At 35.7% G+C, this 20,804-nt stretch overlaps 3 protein-coding genes across 7 annotated transcripts; 1 reads left to right on the top strand and 2 right to left on the bottom strand.

Moving 5' to 3' along the window:
- Nucleotides 1-1,116: 1,116 nt before the first annotated feature.
- On the bottom strand, nucleotides 1,117-3,306 carry LOC111467698. Of its 2 annotated transcripts, none has more exons than XM_023112694.1 (4): nucleotides 2,917-3,306; nucleotides 2,099-2,286; nucleotides 1,944-2,007; nucleotides 1,117-1,836 (listed from the first exon to the last, which is right to left on the bottom strand). In XM_023112694.1, the coding sequence occupies exons 2-4, from the start codon at nucleotides 2,278-2,280 to the stop codon at nucleotides 1,534-1,536; spliced, it is 549 nt and encodes a 182-aa protein (XP_022968462.1). In that variant the 5' UTR covers nucleotides 2,281-2,286; nucleotides 2,917-3,306; the 3' UTR covers nucleotides 1,117-1,533. The 2 variants fall into 2 exon arrangements, with proteins under 2 accessions (XP_022968462.1, XP_022968461.1); XM_023112693.1 differs by having other exon boundaries at nucleotides 2,099-2,314; nucleotides 2,917-3,301.
- Nucleotides 3,307-3,875: 569 nt separating this feature from the next.
- Nucleotides 3,876-8,649, bottom strand: LOC111467457 (50S ribosomal protein L15, chloroplastic-like). Of its 4 annotated transcripts, XR_002714559.1 has the most exons (6): nucleotides 8,512-8,649; nucleotides 8,053-8,404; nucleotides 6,358-6,509; nucleotides 5,624-5,883; nucleotides 4,975-5,129; nucleotides 3,876-3,961 (listed from the first exon to the last, which is right to left on the bottom strand). XR_002714559.1 is itself a non-coding variant. In XM_023112362.1 (5 exons), the coding sequence occupies exons 1-4, from the start codon at nucleotides 8,590-8,592 to the stop codon at nucleotides 5,662-5,664; spliced, it is 807 nt and encodes a 268-aa protein (XP_022968130.1). In that variant the 5' UTR covers nucleotides 8,593-8,649; the 3' UTR covers nucleotides 3,876-3,961; nucleotides 5,624-5,661. The 4 variants fall into 4 exon arrangements, 3 of the variants coding, with proteins under 3 accessions (XP_022968130.1, XP_022968129.1, XP_022968128.1); XM_023112362.1 differs by lacking the exon at nucleotides 4,975-5,129; XM_023112361.1 differs by lacking the exon at nucleotides 3,876-3,961 and having other exon boundaries at nucleotides 4,698-5,129.
- Nucleotides 8,650-13,992: 5,343 nt separating this feature from the next.
- Nucleotides 13,993-15,033, top strand: LOC111467363 (adenylate isopentenyltransferase-like). Its single transcript, XM_023112225.1, has one exon. It carries the CDS (start codon nucleotides 13,993-13,995, stop codon nucleotides 14,998-15,000), a length of 1,008 nt encoding a protein of 335 aa, XP_022967993.1. The 3' UTR covers nucleotides 15,001-15,033.
- The last annotated feature ends 5,771 nt before the right edge of the window (nucleotides 15,034-20,804 follow it).

Genomic DNA, 20,804 nt, shown 5'->3' with positions numbered 1-20,804 from the left:
ATTTCGTTTTCGAAAAATTATTATACAAGTGGAGGAAAATGACATGAACATGTAAACCACTGTTTCAATCCAACAATCAATCCGTCCCTTTCCGAATTGTACGGCACAACGACCAAGCCCATTTCCGGCCCATTATTGTGACATGGGTCCAAGCCCATTTCAAGCCCATTTCAGGCCCATTATTGTGAAATGGGTCTAAGCCCATTTCGACACATTATTGTGAGATGGGTCCAAGCCCATTTTCAGCCCATTATTGTAACGGGTCCAAGCCCATTTCCGGCACATTATTGTGACATGGGTCCAAGCCCATTTCCGATCCAGTATTGTGATATGGGTCCAAGCCCATTTACAGCCCATTATTGTGATATGGGCCCAAACACATTTACTGCCCATTATCGTGACATGGGTCCAAGCCCATCCACACAATTGGGCTTAGTTTTGCAGCATGTTAGTAAGCCCAAATAGAACGGCTAGCCAAGCTTGGGTTAACGGTCGAAGTTATAGCAGGAAGCAAAGAATCTTTGATCCCATCGACAAAATTGTGTCAGAATTCAGAAATCAATACTCCATTAAAGAGACAAGCTCTGCAACAAAGCTGCTTTGAAGAGAGAAAAAGAGAGCCACTCCCAACATATCAGGCTTATTAAGCCCTAGAACAACAACTGAAGCTCGACTCTTTTTGAAGTTCTCAAACAAAGTTCATCTTTTGTTAGACATATGAGTCACTTTTGACTACACCTTCAAAGTCCACGACTACTCTTCGATACTATGTTAGAAATCATGACTCTCCATAATAATACGATATTGTCCAATATTACTTTCCACAATAATACGATATTGTCCATCACGACTCTCCATAATGGTATAATATTTTTCACTGATCCTCAACTAGAGAGGGAGAGAGTGAGAGGGAGGGAGAGAGAGAGGTACTTATTCGATCAACAAAGTGGCTTTAGCAAAAGCCGGAGAGGTCGGCGATTCCCTGAAGACGATGCCCTGAAAAAGCAATCTTATGGATCCATCGGTAGCTAGCGTTATGCTTAAGCATACTTTCAAAACAAAATTCAAAAAACCCAGAAAGAAAGATGAACAGAGATGAACAGAGATTCAGAAACAAAGATGATGAACAGAGATTAAGAATAAGAAATGTTCTACAATATATCAACATGTTGATCAATTCTACAGACTCCATTTCAAGTTCTTCTGCAATATCTACAAATTGCCTCTCACTCTCTCTCACAAATCATCCCAAAACCAGCGAACAACAATGAAAATTTCCTCAACCTTAGGACTTACTTCTAAGTACAAAAATATAATACAAGAGGTTGACCATCCACGCATCGTTGCTTGTTCTTGATCGACTCAAAAAAATGAAAAAAAGACAAAAAAAGCTTAAAAATACATAGCTTTTGTATACATGGGAATTGATTTTCATTTACATTTCAAAGAACACTTCAAAAGTATTCACAAAAGAAGGGCAAATTGTATTTGGAGATCTTTGTATTCTATGGATTTGAAATTGAGATGGGTTTTCTAAGCGAAGGCAGGGATGCTGCAATTTTGCCTATCCCTGTCCAGGCAATCGAAACCCTCAATCCTCACCGTTGGTTTGTTCCCAAAACTCGCCCTTACTAGGCCGCCTCCCTTCCTGGAGGTTGCTGTAGGGGGCGACAACTGACCTGACGGTGAAGCGATCGGTGAAAAGGGGATGAAATTTTCATCCCCAAAACGGTCGTCCTGAATCAATGGGTTGGCTACTCTGCTCGGCGGAGACCCACGTAAAAAAGGGGGCGTCGAAGCCAACTGCGTAAACGATTGATCCACGCTGCGACAATCCTATAAAATTCAACAACTTAGGCTACGAGGGCCTCCTCTAAATTCCAATATTCATCCTCTTATGATCTGAAGAAACTAAAAAGGGAAGAGATAAGAGCATAGCATACCTTTTTCAGCAGGAAGTCAAGTAGATCCGGTCCGGCTGCCATGTCAATTTGCTCAACTTGGTGACTGAAATTCAGTTCAAGAAAGAATTAACAAAAGGGAGGCATTTCCAAGGGTTCTTCTTTTGTAAAATCACGATAAGAATCAGAAAACTAACCAAACATTCCACCGGAAAAAGCTATCGGCGTGGCCGTTGACGGCGACCTGTAGATTACTAAGACGCCGTGGTTTAGGGCAAACAATATGATCTCTAACGTCTGAAACGGGACGCGGAACAGAGGTCCTCATCTCCTCGTCGTGACCCGAGAAGGTGTTCGACAGAATGCCGCAGTGATTCATACTCGTCTTCGGTTATTCCAAGGGACAAATAAAGCTGGAGAGATGAGAAAGCAACCGAAAACATATGTAATACAAGAAACAAAGCATCCTGGCGACAAATGGCACCAAACAAACGATGAAATCGGAAGAAAATTCAAAGTTTGATTTTGTCCCCCCCGCAAATCGGAAATTGTTCGGAAATTTCGCGAATATTTAAAATATTGAAGCTAAAAAGAACGGACAAAAAAAAATTAGTTCATTACATGGCATGATCCTTTACATCACTATCATAACAATTAAAAAATTAAGACAAACACGCACATATGTTATCCAAAGCCCCTAAGTAGATCGAAAAAATTAATAATCAAAACCTGCACGAATTCAAAATTATTTTCAAAAATACTAAAATCATAAAAAATTCAAAAATTCCTCAAATCCTCAAACCCTAAAACACAACTTCCTTCCCTAAAAACCCTAATCCATTCATCCAGAGTAAAATTAACCATCTCTAGACCTAAACAGTTCCAAAACAACTCCGCAACCAAACACCAGATCCACGCCAAAGAAGCCTAGAATTTCCATATCTCACAAACAGATTCAAATTCCACCACAGCAAAAGAAAAATCAAATAAAAGAGGGAGGGAAAAAGAACAAAACCTGAAAATCAAGTGGCAGCAGTTGAGTATCCAACCTTCAAAAAGTTGAGCAGTATTATATACAGAATGAAAGAAGGAAAATCCAGGACAGCGCGGGCCGGCGGGCGTAAACGGGGAAACAAATACAAAAGGAAAAGAGCAAAAAGAAGAACAGCGCCGCAGTGTACAGAGCAATCAGAAAAGCAGAACAAAAAAGTTAAGAACAGAGAGAGAGAGAGAGAAAGTAGAGAGAGAAGGCGGATGAAGAAGACGAAGACCGTTCCCAACTCGCTGGGGTCGGAGGTTTGGGCTTCGGTATTTGGGTTTTTAAATTTAAATTTTTGTCCATTTTTTTAAAAATAATTTTCAAATTTCGTATTTATTAAGTAATTGTAAAATTGGCGGTGCCGGTCGAGGCCGACACAAATATCACCGGTTTCAGCGCCTGTAACTTTATAACATTTTATTTTAAATTAATTGTGTAAATATCTCAATTTCTTTTTTTCTTTTTTTTAATGGAAATGTGGGCCCCGCCCTTCGCTGAATTCAATGGACGGTGCTACGTGATTTCGACACGTGTCTCGGATCATGTGGTCAGTTGGCATACTTTCGTCTTTTCATTGAAGTGATCACGTGTTTCGCCCTTTTTTTATGCTCCACAATATTAATTATATATTATTTTTGTAAAATAAGAAATAATAAATTATATGCTAAATTAATAAAAATACAAGTTAAATTTAAAAAAAAAATTAGGAAATGTATTTTTATTTGAATTTTCTAATTTCATTTTAAATTATGATAATGGAAATGACGCTTGTTTGACTATATATATATATATATATATATGTTAAAGAAATAAATTATATCGCGTCAAAGTAGTCCAAGTGTTCAGACGCCCAAAAACAAAATATAATTAAAAAAAGTCAAATATAAATTGGACTAAATATAAGGACGCAAACAAAAACCCTTTTTAAGCCGTGCTCCAAATTTTACGGTAACCTTTGGGAACCACCGGTGCTCCCACGGTGGCCGACGTCCCGCTCTTTAAGACGTGCTGGGAAGTGCTTCTGTAAAATAAAATATTTCTTTTCACAAAAAAAATAATATATATGTGTGTATATATATATATATATATATATATATTTAAGTTTATTTGGTTAAAGTTGCTCACACAGCTAGGTACGAACTTTTTCACAAGATTTTAAAATGCTAGGGAGAAGTTTTCCATACCTTTATAAAAAAAATGTTTTTGTCTTCCTCCCCAACAATGTGAGATCTCGTTGGGCGGTACGGAGGCCAACATCGGGGGTACACCAGCAAGGATACTGAGCCCTAAAAGAGGGTGGGTATCAAGCGGTGTGCCGTCAAGAACGCTGAGTCCCGAAGGAAAGTGGATTGTGAGATCCAACATCAATTGGAGAGAGGAACGAGTGCCAACGAGACCGTTGGGAATCGAAGGAGGGTGGATTGTGAGATCCCACATCAATTGAAAAGAGGAACGAGGGCCAACAAAGATGTTGGATCTCGAAAGAGGGTGGATTGTGAGATTCCATATCAAATGAAGAAAGAAACGAGTGTCAGCAAAGATGCTGGGCCTCGAAGGCAGATGAATTGTGAGATTCCACGTCGGTCGGAGAGGATAACAAAACATTATTTACAAATATAAGAAAACTTCTCCCTAGCAAACACGTTTTAAATCTCTGAAGAAAAGTTCAAAAGAGAAAGCCCAAAAAGAACAACATCTGTTACCTAGCAGTGGACTTGGGCAGTTTCTATTCCTACTCACCATTTCATTCTCAGTCCTTACATAACTTCTCATTCAATTTTGCTAGAATCAGGACAATAATTTCCTACAGAGAATACACCAGAATCGAATTTCCAACCATACAAGGTATAACTTAGGCAGCATGGTGTGTAACAACTGAAGGATTTCTGCGGGTTTTGGAAGATAGATTTGAACTTACTTTTCTCCTAACATAGATTAAGCTTGTTTGGAAAGATCATCATTTTTGGCTCGTGGGTATGCCTTTTACACTAAAATAAAGCTTCAGAAGAGAAAGGGAAAGAGAGAGTAAAAGACCTGGAAAGCAAATCCAAATTTGTTAAGAGGGCACCACCATGAGTGGTGCAGCCTTTGGTTTTGAGGTCGCTTTCAAATTTCTCTCGACGCAAATGAGCATTATTGAATGGCAGCAAATGAGTCATCCAGAAATATATGATTAATAAAGCACATGCCTTGCATCCAAAACAACAGTACACATTATTTATTGAAGCAAACCATCATGAAAGTGACCAAAACTTTCAAATTGACTAATTCTAATAGACTATTGCTTTCCTGTTCCAGATTCCCAGTATCAAAAAAGGATAAACCCCATAGTTCTATTGAAAGTCCTACCCACGTGCTAAAAACGAAACCCGGATGCTCTAAATTCAATATAAATTTCCTTCTCACCCTAACACCATTTTGAAAATTCAACAGTTGAATCAGAAATGTCCTAATCTGGATGTGGTTAGTTTAAATAAAAGGAATGGTTAGGACCTAACTGAATCATCCATATTTGATGTCCTCTGCCCCTCGCTAGTCAACTAGTATTCAACGCGCTATTTCTGAATTGAACCATGTTTTTAAATTCCTTCACTATTTTTTGGCACCAACATTTTCAGAGAAGCAAAATTTGCTCTTGAAGTTAACCAATAATACAATCAAATTACAATGGAAGAGATTTAACCTGGAATTTGTCACCAAACTGCAACTTTACACAAGCATTCATGCGGTAGCTTGTTCTGCAGCAGCTGCTGCAGCCCTTTTCTTTGCGAAATATTCTTCTGCTCGAGCGAGGTTCTTAGCCACTGATGGCTTGACCCACTTCTTTCGTCCAGGTAATACAGTAAGCGTGCAGCCAGCAGCCTCAAGCTTCTCTTTGGCTGCTGATGAAAAAGCCCGAGCTTTAATATTTAGCTTCACACTCAGCTCCCCATCAGCTAAAATCTGAAGGAAAGACAAAGCCCAGCAATTATCAATCAGTTACCATGACTTGGTGAGATTGAATAGTTGACCCAACTCAAGAAGTCCATTTCAATTGGTATATTTTTTCGCAAATATGAGATAACAGATCCAATATCTTCCACTAGGATTTTGAATAGCTGTCTTGAATTCATGTTGATTGCATATGCCTATTACTAAATGCGAGGTCCCACGTCAGTTGGAGAGGGGAACGAAACATTCCTTATAAGAGTGTGAAAATATCTCTTTAGTAGACGCGTTTTAAAACTTTGAAGGGAAGCCCGAAAGGAAAACTCCAAAAAAAGACAATATTTGCTAGCGGTGAGTTTGGGAGATGAAATATAACCAGATTATCTATTTGAGTCGATCGTCAAAAGGAAAAAAATTTAGGAAAGTGCACCATAAGGTCCATTTTGATATTTGCTATCCTCACAATGTAGATACACGTGACATTAGTACCTTTAATGGGAGTTTCCTTTCTCTTCCCGAAGGGTTGATTAAACCCTTCTCCTTCAAAGTTTCCAAGGTGACCTGTTCCCCTTCCTGAAATCCTGCCGCTTCAATGTCTTTCAAATTCACCGGCACATATTTAGGTAACCCAGCATGCATACCTTGAAAGAAATAAACAATTGTTTAGCTCGAATATCATTAGTTGATACAAACGAAACCACGAAAAAGACAAATGTAATACACAATGTATCGTCTTAGAACGTTTTTTAGTGAAAAGAAAGAGTAAGAAATGAGAAGAGAAACACGTAGAGGAAATCACAAAATACGTTCATACATAAGATTGAAGTACCTCTCAACCTGTGATGATAAACTAAACATTCTGACCCAAGGCATAGCTAGTAACAAGGACAAGGCAAGTATACTAATACTATACAAGACATTATGTTCAAGAGTTTATTTATTGAGTCCATGGATGGTGTATTCCATCTAGACGCTTTCATAAGTACATTTTATTCATTCACATTTAATCCTATTAGATATTTCGTCAACTGATTATCTATTTCTCTCATTTTCATAATCTGTACCAGCTAAAGTCTACTACAAGGGTATTTGTCTACTTTGGCTTATTACGTATAGCCGTCAGCCTCATGGTTTTAAAACGCGTCTACTAGGAAGAGATTTCCACACCCTTATAAAGAATGCTTTGTTCCCCTCTCCAATCGATATGAGATCTCACATAAAATTAAAAACTCTCATATCCAGTTTGGAGACAAACTCTCTCCCATTTAGTAGAGTACTTGAAGAAGCATCATCATAAACCATTACAGCTTCCTAATCACTCAGCCCAAACACTAAAATTATGCTGTAACAGGGAGAAGGCCGTCCACTTACAGAGTGAAAGCTTGTCTCCCTTGTCCTACACTCCTAAAAATCTAACTGGGCTGAATGTTCTTCGTTCAGGTTGAAGGAATTACACAATATTACGAGTAGAACAAGTCCAAACAACTAATAGCAAATGGTCTCCAAGCCCACCGCTAACAGATATTGTCTTTTTTGGGCCTTCCCTTTTGGGTTTCCCCCTCAAGGTTTTTAAAATGCGTCTGCTAGGAAGAAGTTTCCACACCCTTCTAAATAATTCTTTGTTCTCTTCCCCAAACGATGTGGGATCACACAATCCACCTCCTTCAGGGCCCAGCGTCCTCGCTGGCACTCGTTCCTCTCTCTCCAATCGATGTAGGATATCATAATCCACCCTCCTTCGGGACCCAGGGTCCTCGCTGGCACACCACTCGGTGTCCACCCCCCTTCGAGGCTATATGTCCTTGTTGGCACACTACCCGATGTCTGACTCTGATACCATTTGTAACAGCCCAAGCCCACCGTTAGCAAATATTGTCCTCTTTAGGCTTTCCCTTTCTGGCTTCCCTCAAATTTTTAAATGCGTATGCTAGGATAGGATGAGGTTTCCACACCCTTATAAAGAATGTTTTGTCTCCTCCCCAACCGACGAGGCAGAAATTGTCAAAACAACCTCTAAACACTAAACAGCTTAAAATAAATTTGAACTATCCCTCAATGAAGAAACAACAACCTATGGCAGAATTAGCCATTGCAGACGCCTAACAGCCAGATACGTAGAGCTCTACAATTCATACACATAAAGCAACCAGTAGAATGATAAGAATTACAAAGGTTGGAGATTACCTCCAGCAATTCCTCGAAGTTTAGGGATCCTCCGATAAAGAGGCATTTGTCCACCTTCAAATCCTCTTCTCACACCCGGTCCAGACCTTGATTTCTGTCCTCTCATTCCAAACCCACAGCTACCTCCCTGTCCCGCCGATATACCTCTCCCCTTCCTCTTCGCCTTCTTCCTCGAACCTGACTGTGGTCCAAGATTATCGAGACGGAACCGCACACTCTCACCGGACGAAGCAGACAGGGAAGCCGCAGCAGCCTGGCTGCGAACAACCAATCGTTTCCCATCTGCGACCGTGAATTTGAGTCTAGATGAACAAATATTGAACGGATTTGAGTTCAATAGCCTCACATTTCCCTGGAAATGTAATGAATTAAAGTTTCGTGAATGATAAAAGCATCAAAGAATTTGAAATTTGAACTGAATTAACGTCTGCAATTTTCAATTAAGTAATTGAGAACTACCTTGAAGGAAGTGGTTGAATGAGGAAGAACAGTGGCCGTTCTGGTCAAAGAAATGGAAGATAAGGAAAGAAAAGCAGCCATGGATGAAACCCAGTGCTTACAGACTCTTACAGTTGTCGTTCCGTTCCCCCCTGTTTGTTCCCAATGTGTTGACACGGGCCTAATGGGCCTTCTTTAATGCCACCACGTTTGGGCTTTTTCTATAATGGGCTTCTTCCTGGATAAATAAAAATTTGGGCCCAAAGAGCTTGGCAGCACCGACTCACATAGCCGTTGATACGTACGGTTTACCAAATCAACTGAATTTTGAAATTTTGAATTTTGACTTAAAAAAAACGACTATTATCTAACCTCTTTCATAGTGTATTTTTTTAAAAAAAAATACACAAATGATTAAATAAAGTATTTAAAAAATATATATTTTAATTATTTAAATTTGAATCATTTTTTTTATAAAAAATAAAAAATTGTTTTAATTTTTTCCTCGTCAACAGTTCCCAAAACTCGAACAAAAGCAGTCAAGCCAACTGTAATGGTCAAAAGAAAAAATAAAGAGAAGAAAAATGTGGAGTAATCAGTAGGATTAAATGGTCGGTGGGAAAAAAAAAATTATAAAATGCATAATTAATCTCTCTAAAATTCCCATTGGGTTATTTAATATTTAATTTTTAATATTTTTTTAAAAATAATTATTTTTCAAAGTATTAAAGAATTTATTGAATAGTAATAAAGAAGAAATGATTAATTATCATAAGTTATGAGTAAACAAATATATTTAAAATGATGTTTTTTCTCATTTTTTTAATTAAAAAATAAAAAAAATAAAAAAAGGCAGAAAAAGGAAAAAGTGTCGACAGGTTTTTTTCATGCAAAATAATAATAATAATAATAAATAAATGAAAATCATTGTGCGTGAAATAAAAAGTTGGTCTGAATGTAAGAGTTGAATTGTGGAAGCTGACTTTATAATTTTCCAATTTTTAAAATAATTTCCTCTCTAAAAGGAATGCCGTCTTTCACTAATTCCATAGTTCGCGGAGGTTTTTTTTTTTTTTTTTTTTTTTTTAAGAAAAATAATATTTTTCACTTTTTAAGGTTAATTTATATATATATATATATATATAACTGATCCCATATTAGTTGAAGGGAGAAACGAAGCATTCCTTATAAAGTGTGGGAACCTCTCTTTAATAGACATGTTTTAAAATTGTGACGTTTGACCGCGTTATGTAACATGTCAAAGTGGACAATATTTGTTAGTGGTGAGTTTGAGGTATTATAAATGGTATAGAGCCTGACACTAGACGGTGTGCCAGTGAGATCCCATGTCGGTCGAAGAGAGGAACGAAACATTTCTTATGAAGGGTGTGAAAACCTCTCCCTAATAGACGTGTTTTAAAATTTGAACGAAAGTCGTAGAAGAGAAAGTCCAAAATGGACAAATATCTGCTGGGCTCGTTGCTATTAATCTCCATAATTGTGGACTATTAATCTCAAGAATCCTCAACAAAAATTTTAATGTAAAAATTTTAATAATTAATTATTTTTTAAATTTAAGGGACCAAAACAAATTCCTTTATTTTTTATTTTTTTATTATTTTTCCGACATCTCCACAGACTAAATGCAAGTTACCGTCGGTTAGGTAACTGAAAAGGACACTAATTGTTTTTTTCGTTACCCTTAAAAAGAGGAAATTTAATTTTTTTTCTTTTTTTTAAAAAAATTAAAAACTATTTTTATGCTTCATTGTCGGTTCTCTACAATTTCATGTTTTATTATTATTTTTTGTCGGAACAAACTTTTAAAATAACCTGTTACTTTTTTCCGCTAATAATTTAAATTTTCCATCCTTTTATTTGAATTTATAATGAATAATGAATAATTTATTTATTATTCGCATAAATATCGACAACCTTGTTCTTCTTCCAACGTTTTTCGAATGCATTGACATCTACGTACCTTGTCTTAAAGTGTTTATGATAATAACTTTTTCCGACGTTAGTTTCATCAACTTAGGTTTTTTCCGATGATTTTGTTAATTTTTCGAATTTACTGTTGCATTTGAAAAACCCTAGAATTATCATATGCAGTAATCATTAGTAATTCCGAAAAAACTCATCATTATATTTATAAATTATATTCACAATTCAAACCTTAAAAATTGGTCTTAATTCAAACCCGAGGAAGATGATGATGAGGTGGACGATGAGGTGGACAGATTTCAAACCATTTGGTCTATTTTCTTCTTCATTGGTTCTTTACTTTTACTTTTACTTTGGAGCTTTGACCATCTTGAAATTCAAAGTATTTTAATATATTTAATAATGTTTTAAATAAATAAAAAAATTAATTACTTTATAGTTCAATAAAATTGTCAAAAAAGAAGGTGCTAAAATTGTCAATGAGATAGTCAAAGATTGAATTTCAATTTTCAAACCTTAAGAAATTTTCATATGCATGCTTTTTATTTCTTCTTTTTCTCGAGATATTCCAAAGTTTAAGGCATTGAATTCGTGAACCGAATTTCAAAAGTCACGACATAACACATGACGAGTCTTATGTGATTTATGATCGTAATCAATAAGATAAAAAATCTAAAAACAAAACTTATAAAGATTTTGCTTTAAAAAAAAAACGATCATTAGACGCTCCATTATTTGATAGCATATAAATCATTTGAATTAGGTTATAGAATAGCTCATTGGATCAACCGTTCATAACAATGACGTACGATATTCAAACATGATTTGTGGCATGTTCATTTATCTATCATTTTGTTTTGAAATGACATGTACGAGCCTCCATTATCGAAGATGGCTGGTAGTGGACCATAAGCTAACCTAACCCTAATTTGCTCCTGAACCTCCTCGGTAAAGCAGCTCGGTTGATAGGCAGAAGGGGTCGGTCGATCTTTCATTTCAAGTTCTTGCAGTAGAACATGTTTCTGGACATCAACGCGTAAGTCATAGAATTTGTAAAGAAAATAGAAAAGGAAGGTGAAGGGGGACAAGGAGATGTGGTATTATGGTTAGTGTATTTTGTAATAAGAATGAAGGTGGTGCTCTATCTTTTTTATTGTTCCCTTAAATAGAAGCATTACATAAGTGCATTAGTTGCTGAGGTTGGCTCAATTCAGACATTCAAAAGGAGGTGGGGTCTCTAATATGTATACTCCAATTATTACACCCTTTTTCTTTACCCTACATATCTACTCCATCGCGACGTTGTCTTCTATTTCATTCCTATACCTCGTTTATGTTCAAATTAAAGATATACAAGATCGGATTGGATTAGAGAAGTCTTTTAGACCGACCCAAAATTGATGATCCAAATAACCCGAATAAAGTTTACAACCCAACTTAGAAGTTATAACACATCACTAACATCGGTTACAAACTTGAAAGTAGGATAGAGTTAGATTGAGTTTGATTGTAACCCTATTTTTCAGGTTGGTCGAGACCCAACTGAAAAAATGTCAACGTGCAACTCAACTCAAATCGGGAAAAAAAAACATTGGGTAGTCTAGGTTAGACGAGTTCTCATGTGAGATCTCACATCAATTGGAGAAGGGAACAAAACATTCTTTATAAGAGTGTAGAAACCTCTCTCTAGTATACACATTTTAAAATCGTGAGATTGATGACATTACATAATAGGCTAAAACAGACAAAATTAGAGCTAGACACTAAGCGGAGTGTTAGCGAGAATGCTAAGCCCTGAAAGGGGGTGGATTGTGAGATCCCACATCGATTGGAGAGGGGAACGAGTATCAACGAAGATGCTCGACCCCAAAAGGAGGTGATTGGAGAGGAGAACGAAGAATTCTTTATAAAAGTGTGACGACCTCTTCCTAACAGACGTGATACTGATGATGATACGTAGCGAGCGTGATCGAGACGAGAACGGCTCGAGTCCATGGGTGATGGCATTGGAAGGCCCCATCTCCACAACGGTTGCCGCCACAAGTGGGCATCACATGGAGACAACTTCCCAAACATAGCTTCCCTTCTTCCATTATTCATGCTTCATTTTCTTCCACTCTCTCCGACATTCACTCTTTTTTCTCTCTATTCTTTTCCCATTATTAATTATCATTACTTTTCTTTTTCCTTTCTAATCCCCATACACACTTTCCTTTCCCCTTTCCTTTTTCTCTTTTTAACATGAAACTTATTGCCTTGTCTCCTCTCCTATCCAATACAAACAAAATATTTTTCTCATTCGTTCATGTAAAATGACCAAAATACCCCTACTATACTCCAACGCTGCTGAATTGAATGTATCGTAAATAAAAAAAATTTGAAAATGAAGAAATTATAAACCCGAGAGTATATTTACGTTCTAAAATTTTAACTTTTCAGGTCTCAATCGCACTCTTTTCTTCTTTTTTTCCCTTAAAACTTTTGACTAACGATTGAAAATGATGAGGTTTGAATCTGCTCATCCCGAACTTAAAAAAATATATATATATATATATATATATATATATATATATATATATTAAAGAGAAATTAACGTAATAATAATTTTTTTTTCTACAAGGTTATAATACATAATTATAATAAATAGTATTTTTCTAACAAATTTTTGGAATAGTTTAGCAATGATCACTAACAATTGATGTAATGCATAATTACAATAGCAATTTATGTAAATTAAAATTAAATAAGCTAAATAAGTAATTTATTTTACGAGATAAATAAATAAATAAAATTATTAAAAAGAATTTGATCGAGTGTTGTTGCAATAATTAAAAGTGAATTAAATATTATACTTTTTAGTTTGACGGATGAATATAATTTTTTTATATATCCGTATAATTTGATTTTGGCTTTAATTACTCCTCATTTTTAAAAAATAATCTCATTATTTATTTATTTATTTATTTATTTATTTTGGGGGAAATGATTTCAAAAATTGCAAAAGAAAAGGAATGATGTTCCCAAGATGACGAGGCTTAATCATTAATTTATATAAAAAAAAAAACATAAGTAAATTTAAATATAGTTTTGTCTATTTTATTTTTTAAATTATATTATTACCTAGCGAATTTTCGTTCTAAACGCTCGTACACTACTGATGTCTGACTCTGATATCATTTATAACAGTCCAAGCATATCACTAGCAGATATTGTTCTATTTAGACTTTCTTTTTCAGGTTTCTCCTAAAAAATAATTCGTTCTCATCTCGAACTGATATTGAATCTCGCGTGTTATTATTTTGGACGGGAAATAAAAAATCAATAGAAAATGGGAGCGGAGTATAAATACTGAAAAAGTCACGGGTGTAGAAGTAAAATACATTTATATTTCTATTTTAGTCAATAAAAACGAAGATTAAATTAAATTGGAATATTATTTTATAAATGGAATATTAAATTAATTTTTTTTAAAAAAAAAATGGTGGGCCACAATACAAATTTATAAATGTATCCGCCCGTTCATAATTTGTATTTGAAAAACACAGTGAAAACAGAGAAATGACACTGCCTTCTTCTTCTTCTTCTTATTGTTCTTTTTCTTCTAGAATCTCCTTTCTAAAGGCGCCGTTGATTCCTCGCCGCCGCGAACGGCGGTTCGTGAACGCCATTGCGGCAGCAGCCACCACCATCGGCGGGAAGGAGAAGATTCTAGTCATATTAGGCGCCACCGGGTGCGGCAAATCCGGATTATCCGTCCGATTAGGCACTCATTTCCCAGCCGAAATCATAAACTCCGACAAAATGCAAGTTTACAACGGCTTAGACATTACAACAAACAAGATTCCATTACACGAACGACATGACGTCCCACATCACATTCTCGGCGACGTAGATTCCGACAAAGGGGAATTCACTCCACTCGATTTCAGAATCCGAGCCGACAATGTCGTTTCCGACATCGCTTCTAGAAGCAAACTCCCGATTCTTGTCGGTGGGTCAAATTCCTTTATCCACGCAATGTTGGTAACCCATTTCAATCCAAACGACGACGTATTCAACGCTACCATCCCCAGATTAATCTCCTCTGATTTACGTTACCGGTGCTGTTTCCTCTGGCTTGACGTGGCGTTTCCGATATTGGCCGAGTATTTATCAATCCGAGTTGACGAAATGCTCCAACTCGGGATGTTTGAGGAATTAGCCGAGTTTTATAATCCAACTACGGCGGAAACGGCGTCGTATAGTGGGATTAGAAAAGCAATTGGAGTTCCCGAGTTTGATAAGTACTTTAAAAAATACCCACCGGCAAGGAATAACAAGATTCATAAATCGGCGTTTAATGACGCCGTTAATGAAATCAAATTGAACACGCACGTGCTGGCGGAGAGGCAGATTGGGAAGATTTTGAAACTGAAACAGGCGGGTTGGGATATAAACGTGTTGAATGCGACGGCGGCGTTTAGGGCGGCGGTTGAACCGGGGAGCAGGATGAACCGGGAGGAGATATGGAAGAACCAGATTTGGGAACCCAGTTTGAGGATTGTAAACCGCTTCTTGGAGGAGTAACCTCCGCCGCCGCCGCCACCACCGCCACCGCCGCCGCCGGTTCTGGTTTTTGGATCATTTTTTGTTGATTTGAATTAAACAAATATACAGTATTCAACATAGCAAAATTTGTTTCATTTTTTTTTTATGTTTAAGTAAATTACATAAATAATGTGATTCTGTTTATTTTTATTTTTCAATTTCATATCTTTTTAAAAAAATATATAAGCATAATTGAAGATCTAATTCCATTCTATCATTCTGTCATGGAATATTATGAAAGTCAATACTCAACCCCCCCTTGGCGGCTGAATGTTAGCCACTAATGTTGATTTTTAATAGAGATGTCAACGGCTCGGACAGGGCCGAGGAGGTCTTCTCCCTCTCCGTCCTTGCCTCCGTGGAGAATTTGCAAGTATTGAGTTCTTCGTGGATTTTTTCATCGTTATTTATACATAATGTTAGGGTTAAGAACGAAGATAAAAAAAATAATCTTGTCTCGAGCCCTGTTTAGCTGACGGGAATAAATCTCGCTCTAAATTAAAATGATATCTCTTCATTTGTCTTCATTTGTCATGATACGAGAAGCTTCATTGAATTCCATACCAATTAACATCTCTAAGACTATTCTACTAACATCATATCAACCAAGCACATGGGTAAGACAAGCTATAATTAATTTGAAACTATGAGAATTTTGGTCTAAAATAAATCAATTAATCTCAAGTTGAGTTAGATGGATTACACGATAATCAAATTTGTCAAACCGTTTAAGCTTTGAGTCGAATGATGATTTATCAATCTTTGATACCTTCTGTGAGATCCCACATCAGTTAAAGAGTGGAATAAAGTATTGTTTATAAGGGTGTGAAAATCTCTCTCTATTAGACACGTTTTAAAGACTTTAAGAAGAAACCCAGAAGAAAAAACCCGAAAAAAGACAATATTTGCTTGCGGTTAGCTTTCATGGTTACACTTTTCTTGTTATTTCCAAAAATTTGACTACGCATAAAAGTAGAACTAAAACAAACCACTAAATTAGGTACTAAATTTCAAAAAAAGATAGCTAAAATGGAAAGATTTTTCTTGGGTTGGGTAAATGTCATCCAAATGGGGACCAAAGCATTTGATCTAAAATTAAAGACAAAGCTTAAGGTTGTATAGTTTTCTTATACAAACATGTTTTTGAAATGGACATTTCAGCTACAAATTATTTGGGTGTTAATTTTATCATATGCTTAGAATTTAATGTTGTAGCTCACCATAAGATATTCATCGTACAACACAACATGGAAATAATCTTAAAATTATTGTCTTGTCGGTCCACTTAGTTTGTCCATTTCCATTCAAGTTCTTGAACAAACCCAATATCTAGATTTCATGGTTTTAATCATATAAATGCATTATTATTGTTGTTGTTCTTATGAGAAAATGTGTTTGTTTGAATCATGCGCATGTTTTCAATTCCCAATAGAAAACAAAGTGAGAGTATGTTGGTTAGCCCATAGTTTTTATAAACCCTAGTTTGAGTGGCCTAGGGTTTAGAAGCCTATATTATAATGTTTCTAATACAATTCATGTATTTAAATGTGTGGCTCCATGATTATGATTAATACTAAGTGTGACTTGAAAGATAGGTTTCGAGTGTATGATTGAGTTCATGTATAGTTCGTGAGATTGGCTTAGTTTGTAGCATGTGTCATAGCCGTCGAGTTAAGCGAGTAATAAACAAATACATGCATAAAAAGCTGACAGCTTAATTAAGTATAACTCATCTAGTCACGTTATGTATATTGACCAAGAAGTTAACTCTTCAAATATGTTATCTTGTAATCGATAGATATTGATCCATAAAAGAGAGATTCAAGTGAATAAAGATGTAACGCTCCATACCCAGAATTCAGATTCGACATTTAATTACCCTAATATTCTCTGTGATACAGGGTCACGTTATTTACTTCTCACTTCTTAAAGATGTAACCGTTCGAGCCCACTTAGGATTTTTCCTTATGAGCTTCCCCTCAAGATTTTAAAACGCGTATGTTTGGGAGAAGTTTCCACACCCTTATAAGAAATGTTTCGTTTTCCTCCCCAATCGATGTGAGATCTCACAATTCACCTCCTTGAAAGTCCAGCGTCCTCGCTGGCACACCGTCCAATGTCTAGTTCTGATACTATTTGTAACAGTCCAAACCCACTGTTAGTAAATATTGTCCTATTTAGACTTTCTATTCTGGACTTTCCCTCAAGATTTTAAAATGCGTCTGTCACGAAAAGGTTTCCACACACTTATAAGAAAATGTTTCGTTCTCCCTTCCAACCAATGTAGGATCTAACAAAAAAAACTATCCCTACCAATCAATCTTATGATGTCAACCAATATAAAATTGTTCTAAACAAAACAGGCTTAATTTTGAAGTTCTTACGAGTACTGTTTTAAACTTTTCTTAGTTATCTTATTCTCAAAGTCATTCTATTCTTAAAATCAGTCTGACGTCCGAACCTAATTTTTATTGTTGTTGTAGAAAGGAAGTCAAGAGAAAAGATGATAATAATAATAATGTAATATAGAATTATAGAGTAAGGCATGGGGAATGATGATTTTGTAGTGAGTCAGCTGAAAGTGTTGAACACAGACAGGAAGCAAGTGACAGAAAAGACAGCAGAGCAGAGCAGAGCAGCGCAGCGCAGAGCAGAGCAGCGGCAGCGCAGGAAATGAAAAGGCAAGAAGAACTGGGATTGTGCATACGCATGTCTTCGTAAAAAGGGAAAAAAATGAGGAAGCGGCAGAAGTGGACATGTCCCTGCTGTCGGCGAATGTGTTCTTCTTCCTCCTCCTCCTCCTCCTCGGCGCCATTAAAAATTCAGCCAAAAAAGTTGAGTGAACCTTAAGGGATGCGCGCAGCAACTCAACTGCTCAGTGCGCGTGCGTGCGCCTTGCTTCCTCTCTGCATGCGCATCATACTATTAAATAAGAACTTGCACACTCTTTTTCTGGGGGTTTTCATTATTTTATTGTGCGTTTCTATGCCAGTGGCCGGCAGCCGGCGGGGTGTGTGCTGCTGCTGCTGCTGCTGCTGTTGTATTGGTTTCTGCACTTTGCCTGTTGTGTACGAAATTGGGTTAGCTATTGCTATTATATCTCATTCACCTCTTGTTTATTGTCTACTTGGTGTTTGTTTCTTTTCCAGTTCTTCAGTTTTTTATTGCCTAAACTGTAAGTGGGTTGGCTGGCCCATTTTCTTTAGAACTTGTGTACTTGGCCCCAATTCTTATGGACCATATACCAAATGGGTATCACCAAATTCAAATTTAGATGCAAGTGAGTCGAACGGTTGATGGGTCTTGCTTATAAATCCATGATCATTTTTCTCGATAACAATCCTCCCTTCGAACAAAGTACACGATAGAGCCTCCCCTAAGATCTATGAAGCCCTCGAACAACCTCCCCTTAGTTGAGGCTTGATTCCTTTCTCTAGAGCCCTTGAACAAAATACACCCTATATTCGACACTTGAGTCACTTTTGACGACACCTTCGAGGTGAGTCCTCGAATACGATCATTCTCTTAATTAGTCAATGTAGGAGTCCTCGTGAGACTTATGAAACCCTTGAACAGTTTCTCCTTAGTTGAAGCTTAACTCATTTTTCTAGAGCTCTCGAACAAAATACACTACTTGTTCGACACTTGAATCACTTTTTACTATACCTTTGAGGCTAGCCTTCCTTGAGGACTATGAAGCCCTTGAACAACCTCTCTTTAATTGAGACTCGACTCCTTTCTTTGGATTCCTTGATTAAACTACACCCTTTGTTCGACACTTGAGTCACTTTTGACTACATCTTTGAAGATCTTAATTTCTTTGTTCAATATTTGAAGATTCAACTGACATGGCTGAGTTAAGACATGACTTTGATACTATGTTAGAACCACGAACCTTCACAATAGTATGATATTATCCACTTTGAGCATAAACTCTCGTGACTTTACTTTTGGTTTCTCCAAAATGCCTCGCATTTCTTACTTATAAACTCATAATCATTCTCTTAATTAGTCAACACAAGACTCCCTTCCAATAATTCCCAACAACGATCAAGTCATGTGCGATCTAAGTTAAAAGTCGAGTTCATTCTAATTGTAATAATTTTTATTCTCCGTCTCAAATATTTTTTTAATTATTTTATTGAAAATATGAATTGACATTTGAACCATATTTTAGCACAAAAAAAAAAAGTCAAATATTTCTTAAAAAAAAAACAATGGGTGGTCTATTAAGAAAATTATATAATTAAAAAAATGGGATGCCGTAAAAAAAATTTGAAATTTCAATTTTCAACCACGTAATAAATTTATTTATTAATACGGATTATTTTTATTTATTACGACTTCCTAAATACGTTCACATTAACCAAAGTTTGAATATTAGGTTAAATCGTAAATATTTAAATTCTCTAAAAAAATAATAATAATGTCAATTTTGTATCTCAATCCTAACTTTTTTTTTTTAATAAAAAATTATTTATTTTAAAATTAATAGAATCAAACTTCATTTATGCAATAATAATGTATTTATATAGAAGTCAACCAAATTCGTGTTTGACCCACATTTATTTATTTGAAAAGTGACCCCCAAACAATTATTTATTTACATGCAAGTCCATCCAATTTTGGACTTTTCCTCAAATGAAGCTGCCACTCAATTTAAGAACCCTAAATATAAATAATAAAAAAAAAACATAAAAAAATTAGTTTAAATTAAATGAATATTATTTTGCATGGCTGCAAACAATAATAATATTATATATTATAATTAATCAACGGAAAAAATATGGCGTCCTACCAAAAATGGAAAATAAAAGAATTTATCGACCAAATTTCTTCTAAAACGACTGCATATCAAAAATTAAAAATTAAAAAATTAAAAAAAAAAAAAGTAAAATTCAATATATCGTTAAATAATCAAACCGTTGTTTTATTAAATTATATGAATGTTCGAGCAACGCTTAGATTTGGGTGTTTTTAATATAACAAAAATGTTGAAATAATAATGTATAAGAAATGCGATCATATTATAAAAACATTATATTATGAAATTTCTGAGCTTATACTATAATGTTGTGAAGCTAAATATGGTCAATAAAGTACAGTCTTAACGTTTTTATTTTATGCAAACCCCACTTGAAATTTTGTATAATAAATAATTAATAATAATAGATAATGGATAATTTTAATTTGACTTTCCGCCGCCTCCGCCGTCGTCTGTCAACGGGGAGTCTCTGGAACTGGTTCTCCGATGTTTCAAATGGCAACCCCACGTTCATGTCTTACTGTCTTGTTCTTCTGTCCCTTTGTTCTTGTCATTTGGCGCTACTTGGATTTATAATATTAACTTTGGTGGGTAATTTTCTTTATTTTAATTTAAAGTTTCGTAATATATTTATTAAACTGCAAATGGACTAGAGGTATGCACGAGTTAGGTCAGGTTGGTTGGATTGGTGTCCCGAATAACTCGAATAGAGTTCACAACTCAACACAACCATAACTTTATTTTTTATTTAGGTTGGATGGGTTGTAAGACTGTTTTTTTTTTTAAATTAACTTTCAAAATCATACCAACGTCAAATATTTAAACCTTTACAAGTCATAACATATCACTGACATCTGTTACAAATGTCAAATATTCTTAATTTTTATAATAATCTTAAAAATATCCTAATTTTTTGTTGGTCAAATTGATTCAATAAAAAAGTGTTAACCGACGAACCAAATCGAAAAAAAATCCAACTTAATTTAGACGGTTGGGTAGTCTATGTTGATCAAATTCT

The sequence above is a fragment of the Cucurbita maxima genome, unplaced genomic scaffold (genome assembly GCF_002738345.1).
Source record: "Cucurbita maxima cultivar Rimu unplaced genomic scaffold, Cmax_1.0 Cma_Scf00034, whole genome shotgun sequence".
NCBI classification, from domain to species: Eukaryota; Viridiplantae; Streptophyta; class Magnoliopsida; order Cucurbitales; family Cucurbitaceae; genus Cucurbita; species Cucurbita maxima.
The sequence above is the reverse complement of the archived record's forward strand: the minus strand, read 5'-3'. Positions and strand labels throughout refer to the sequence as shown.

Bases quoted from the DNA above. Each gene is read 5' to 3' on its own strand.
- LOC111467698 (XM_023112694.1), bottom strand. From the start codon at position 2,280: ATGAATCACTGCGGCATTCTGTCGAACACCTTCTCGGGTCACGACGAG. The intron at 2,008-2,098 runs GTTAGTTTTCTG...ACTGAATTTCAG, and splicing joins TTTTTCCGGTGGAATGTTTG to TCACCAAGTTGAGCAAATTG. The intron at 1,837-1,943 runs GTATGCTATGCT...TGAATTTTATAG, and splicing joins TTGACTTCCTGCTGAAAAAG to GATTGTCGCAGCGTGGATCA.
- LOC111467457 (XM_023112362.1), bottom strand. From the start codon at position 8,592: ATGGCTGCTTTTCTTTCCTTATCTTCCATTTCTTTGACCAGAACGGCC. The intron at 8,405-8,511 runs GTAGTTCTCAAT...TTACATTTCCAG, and splicing joins ATTCAACCACTTCCTTCAAG to GGAAATGTGAGGCTATTGAA. The intron at 5,884-6,357 runs GTACTAATGTCA...TCTTTCCTTCAG, and splicing joins AAAGGAAACTCCCATTAAAG to ATTTTAGCTGATGGGGAGCT.
- LOC111467363 (XM_023112225.1), top strand. From the start codon at position 13,993: ATGACACTGCCTTCTTCTTCTTCTTCTTATTGTTCTTTTTCTTCTAGA.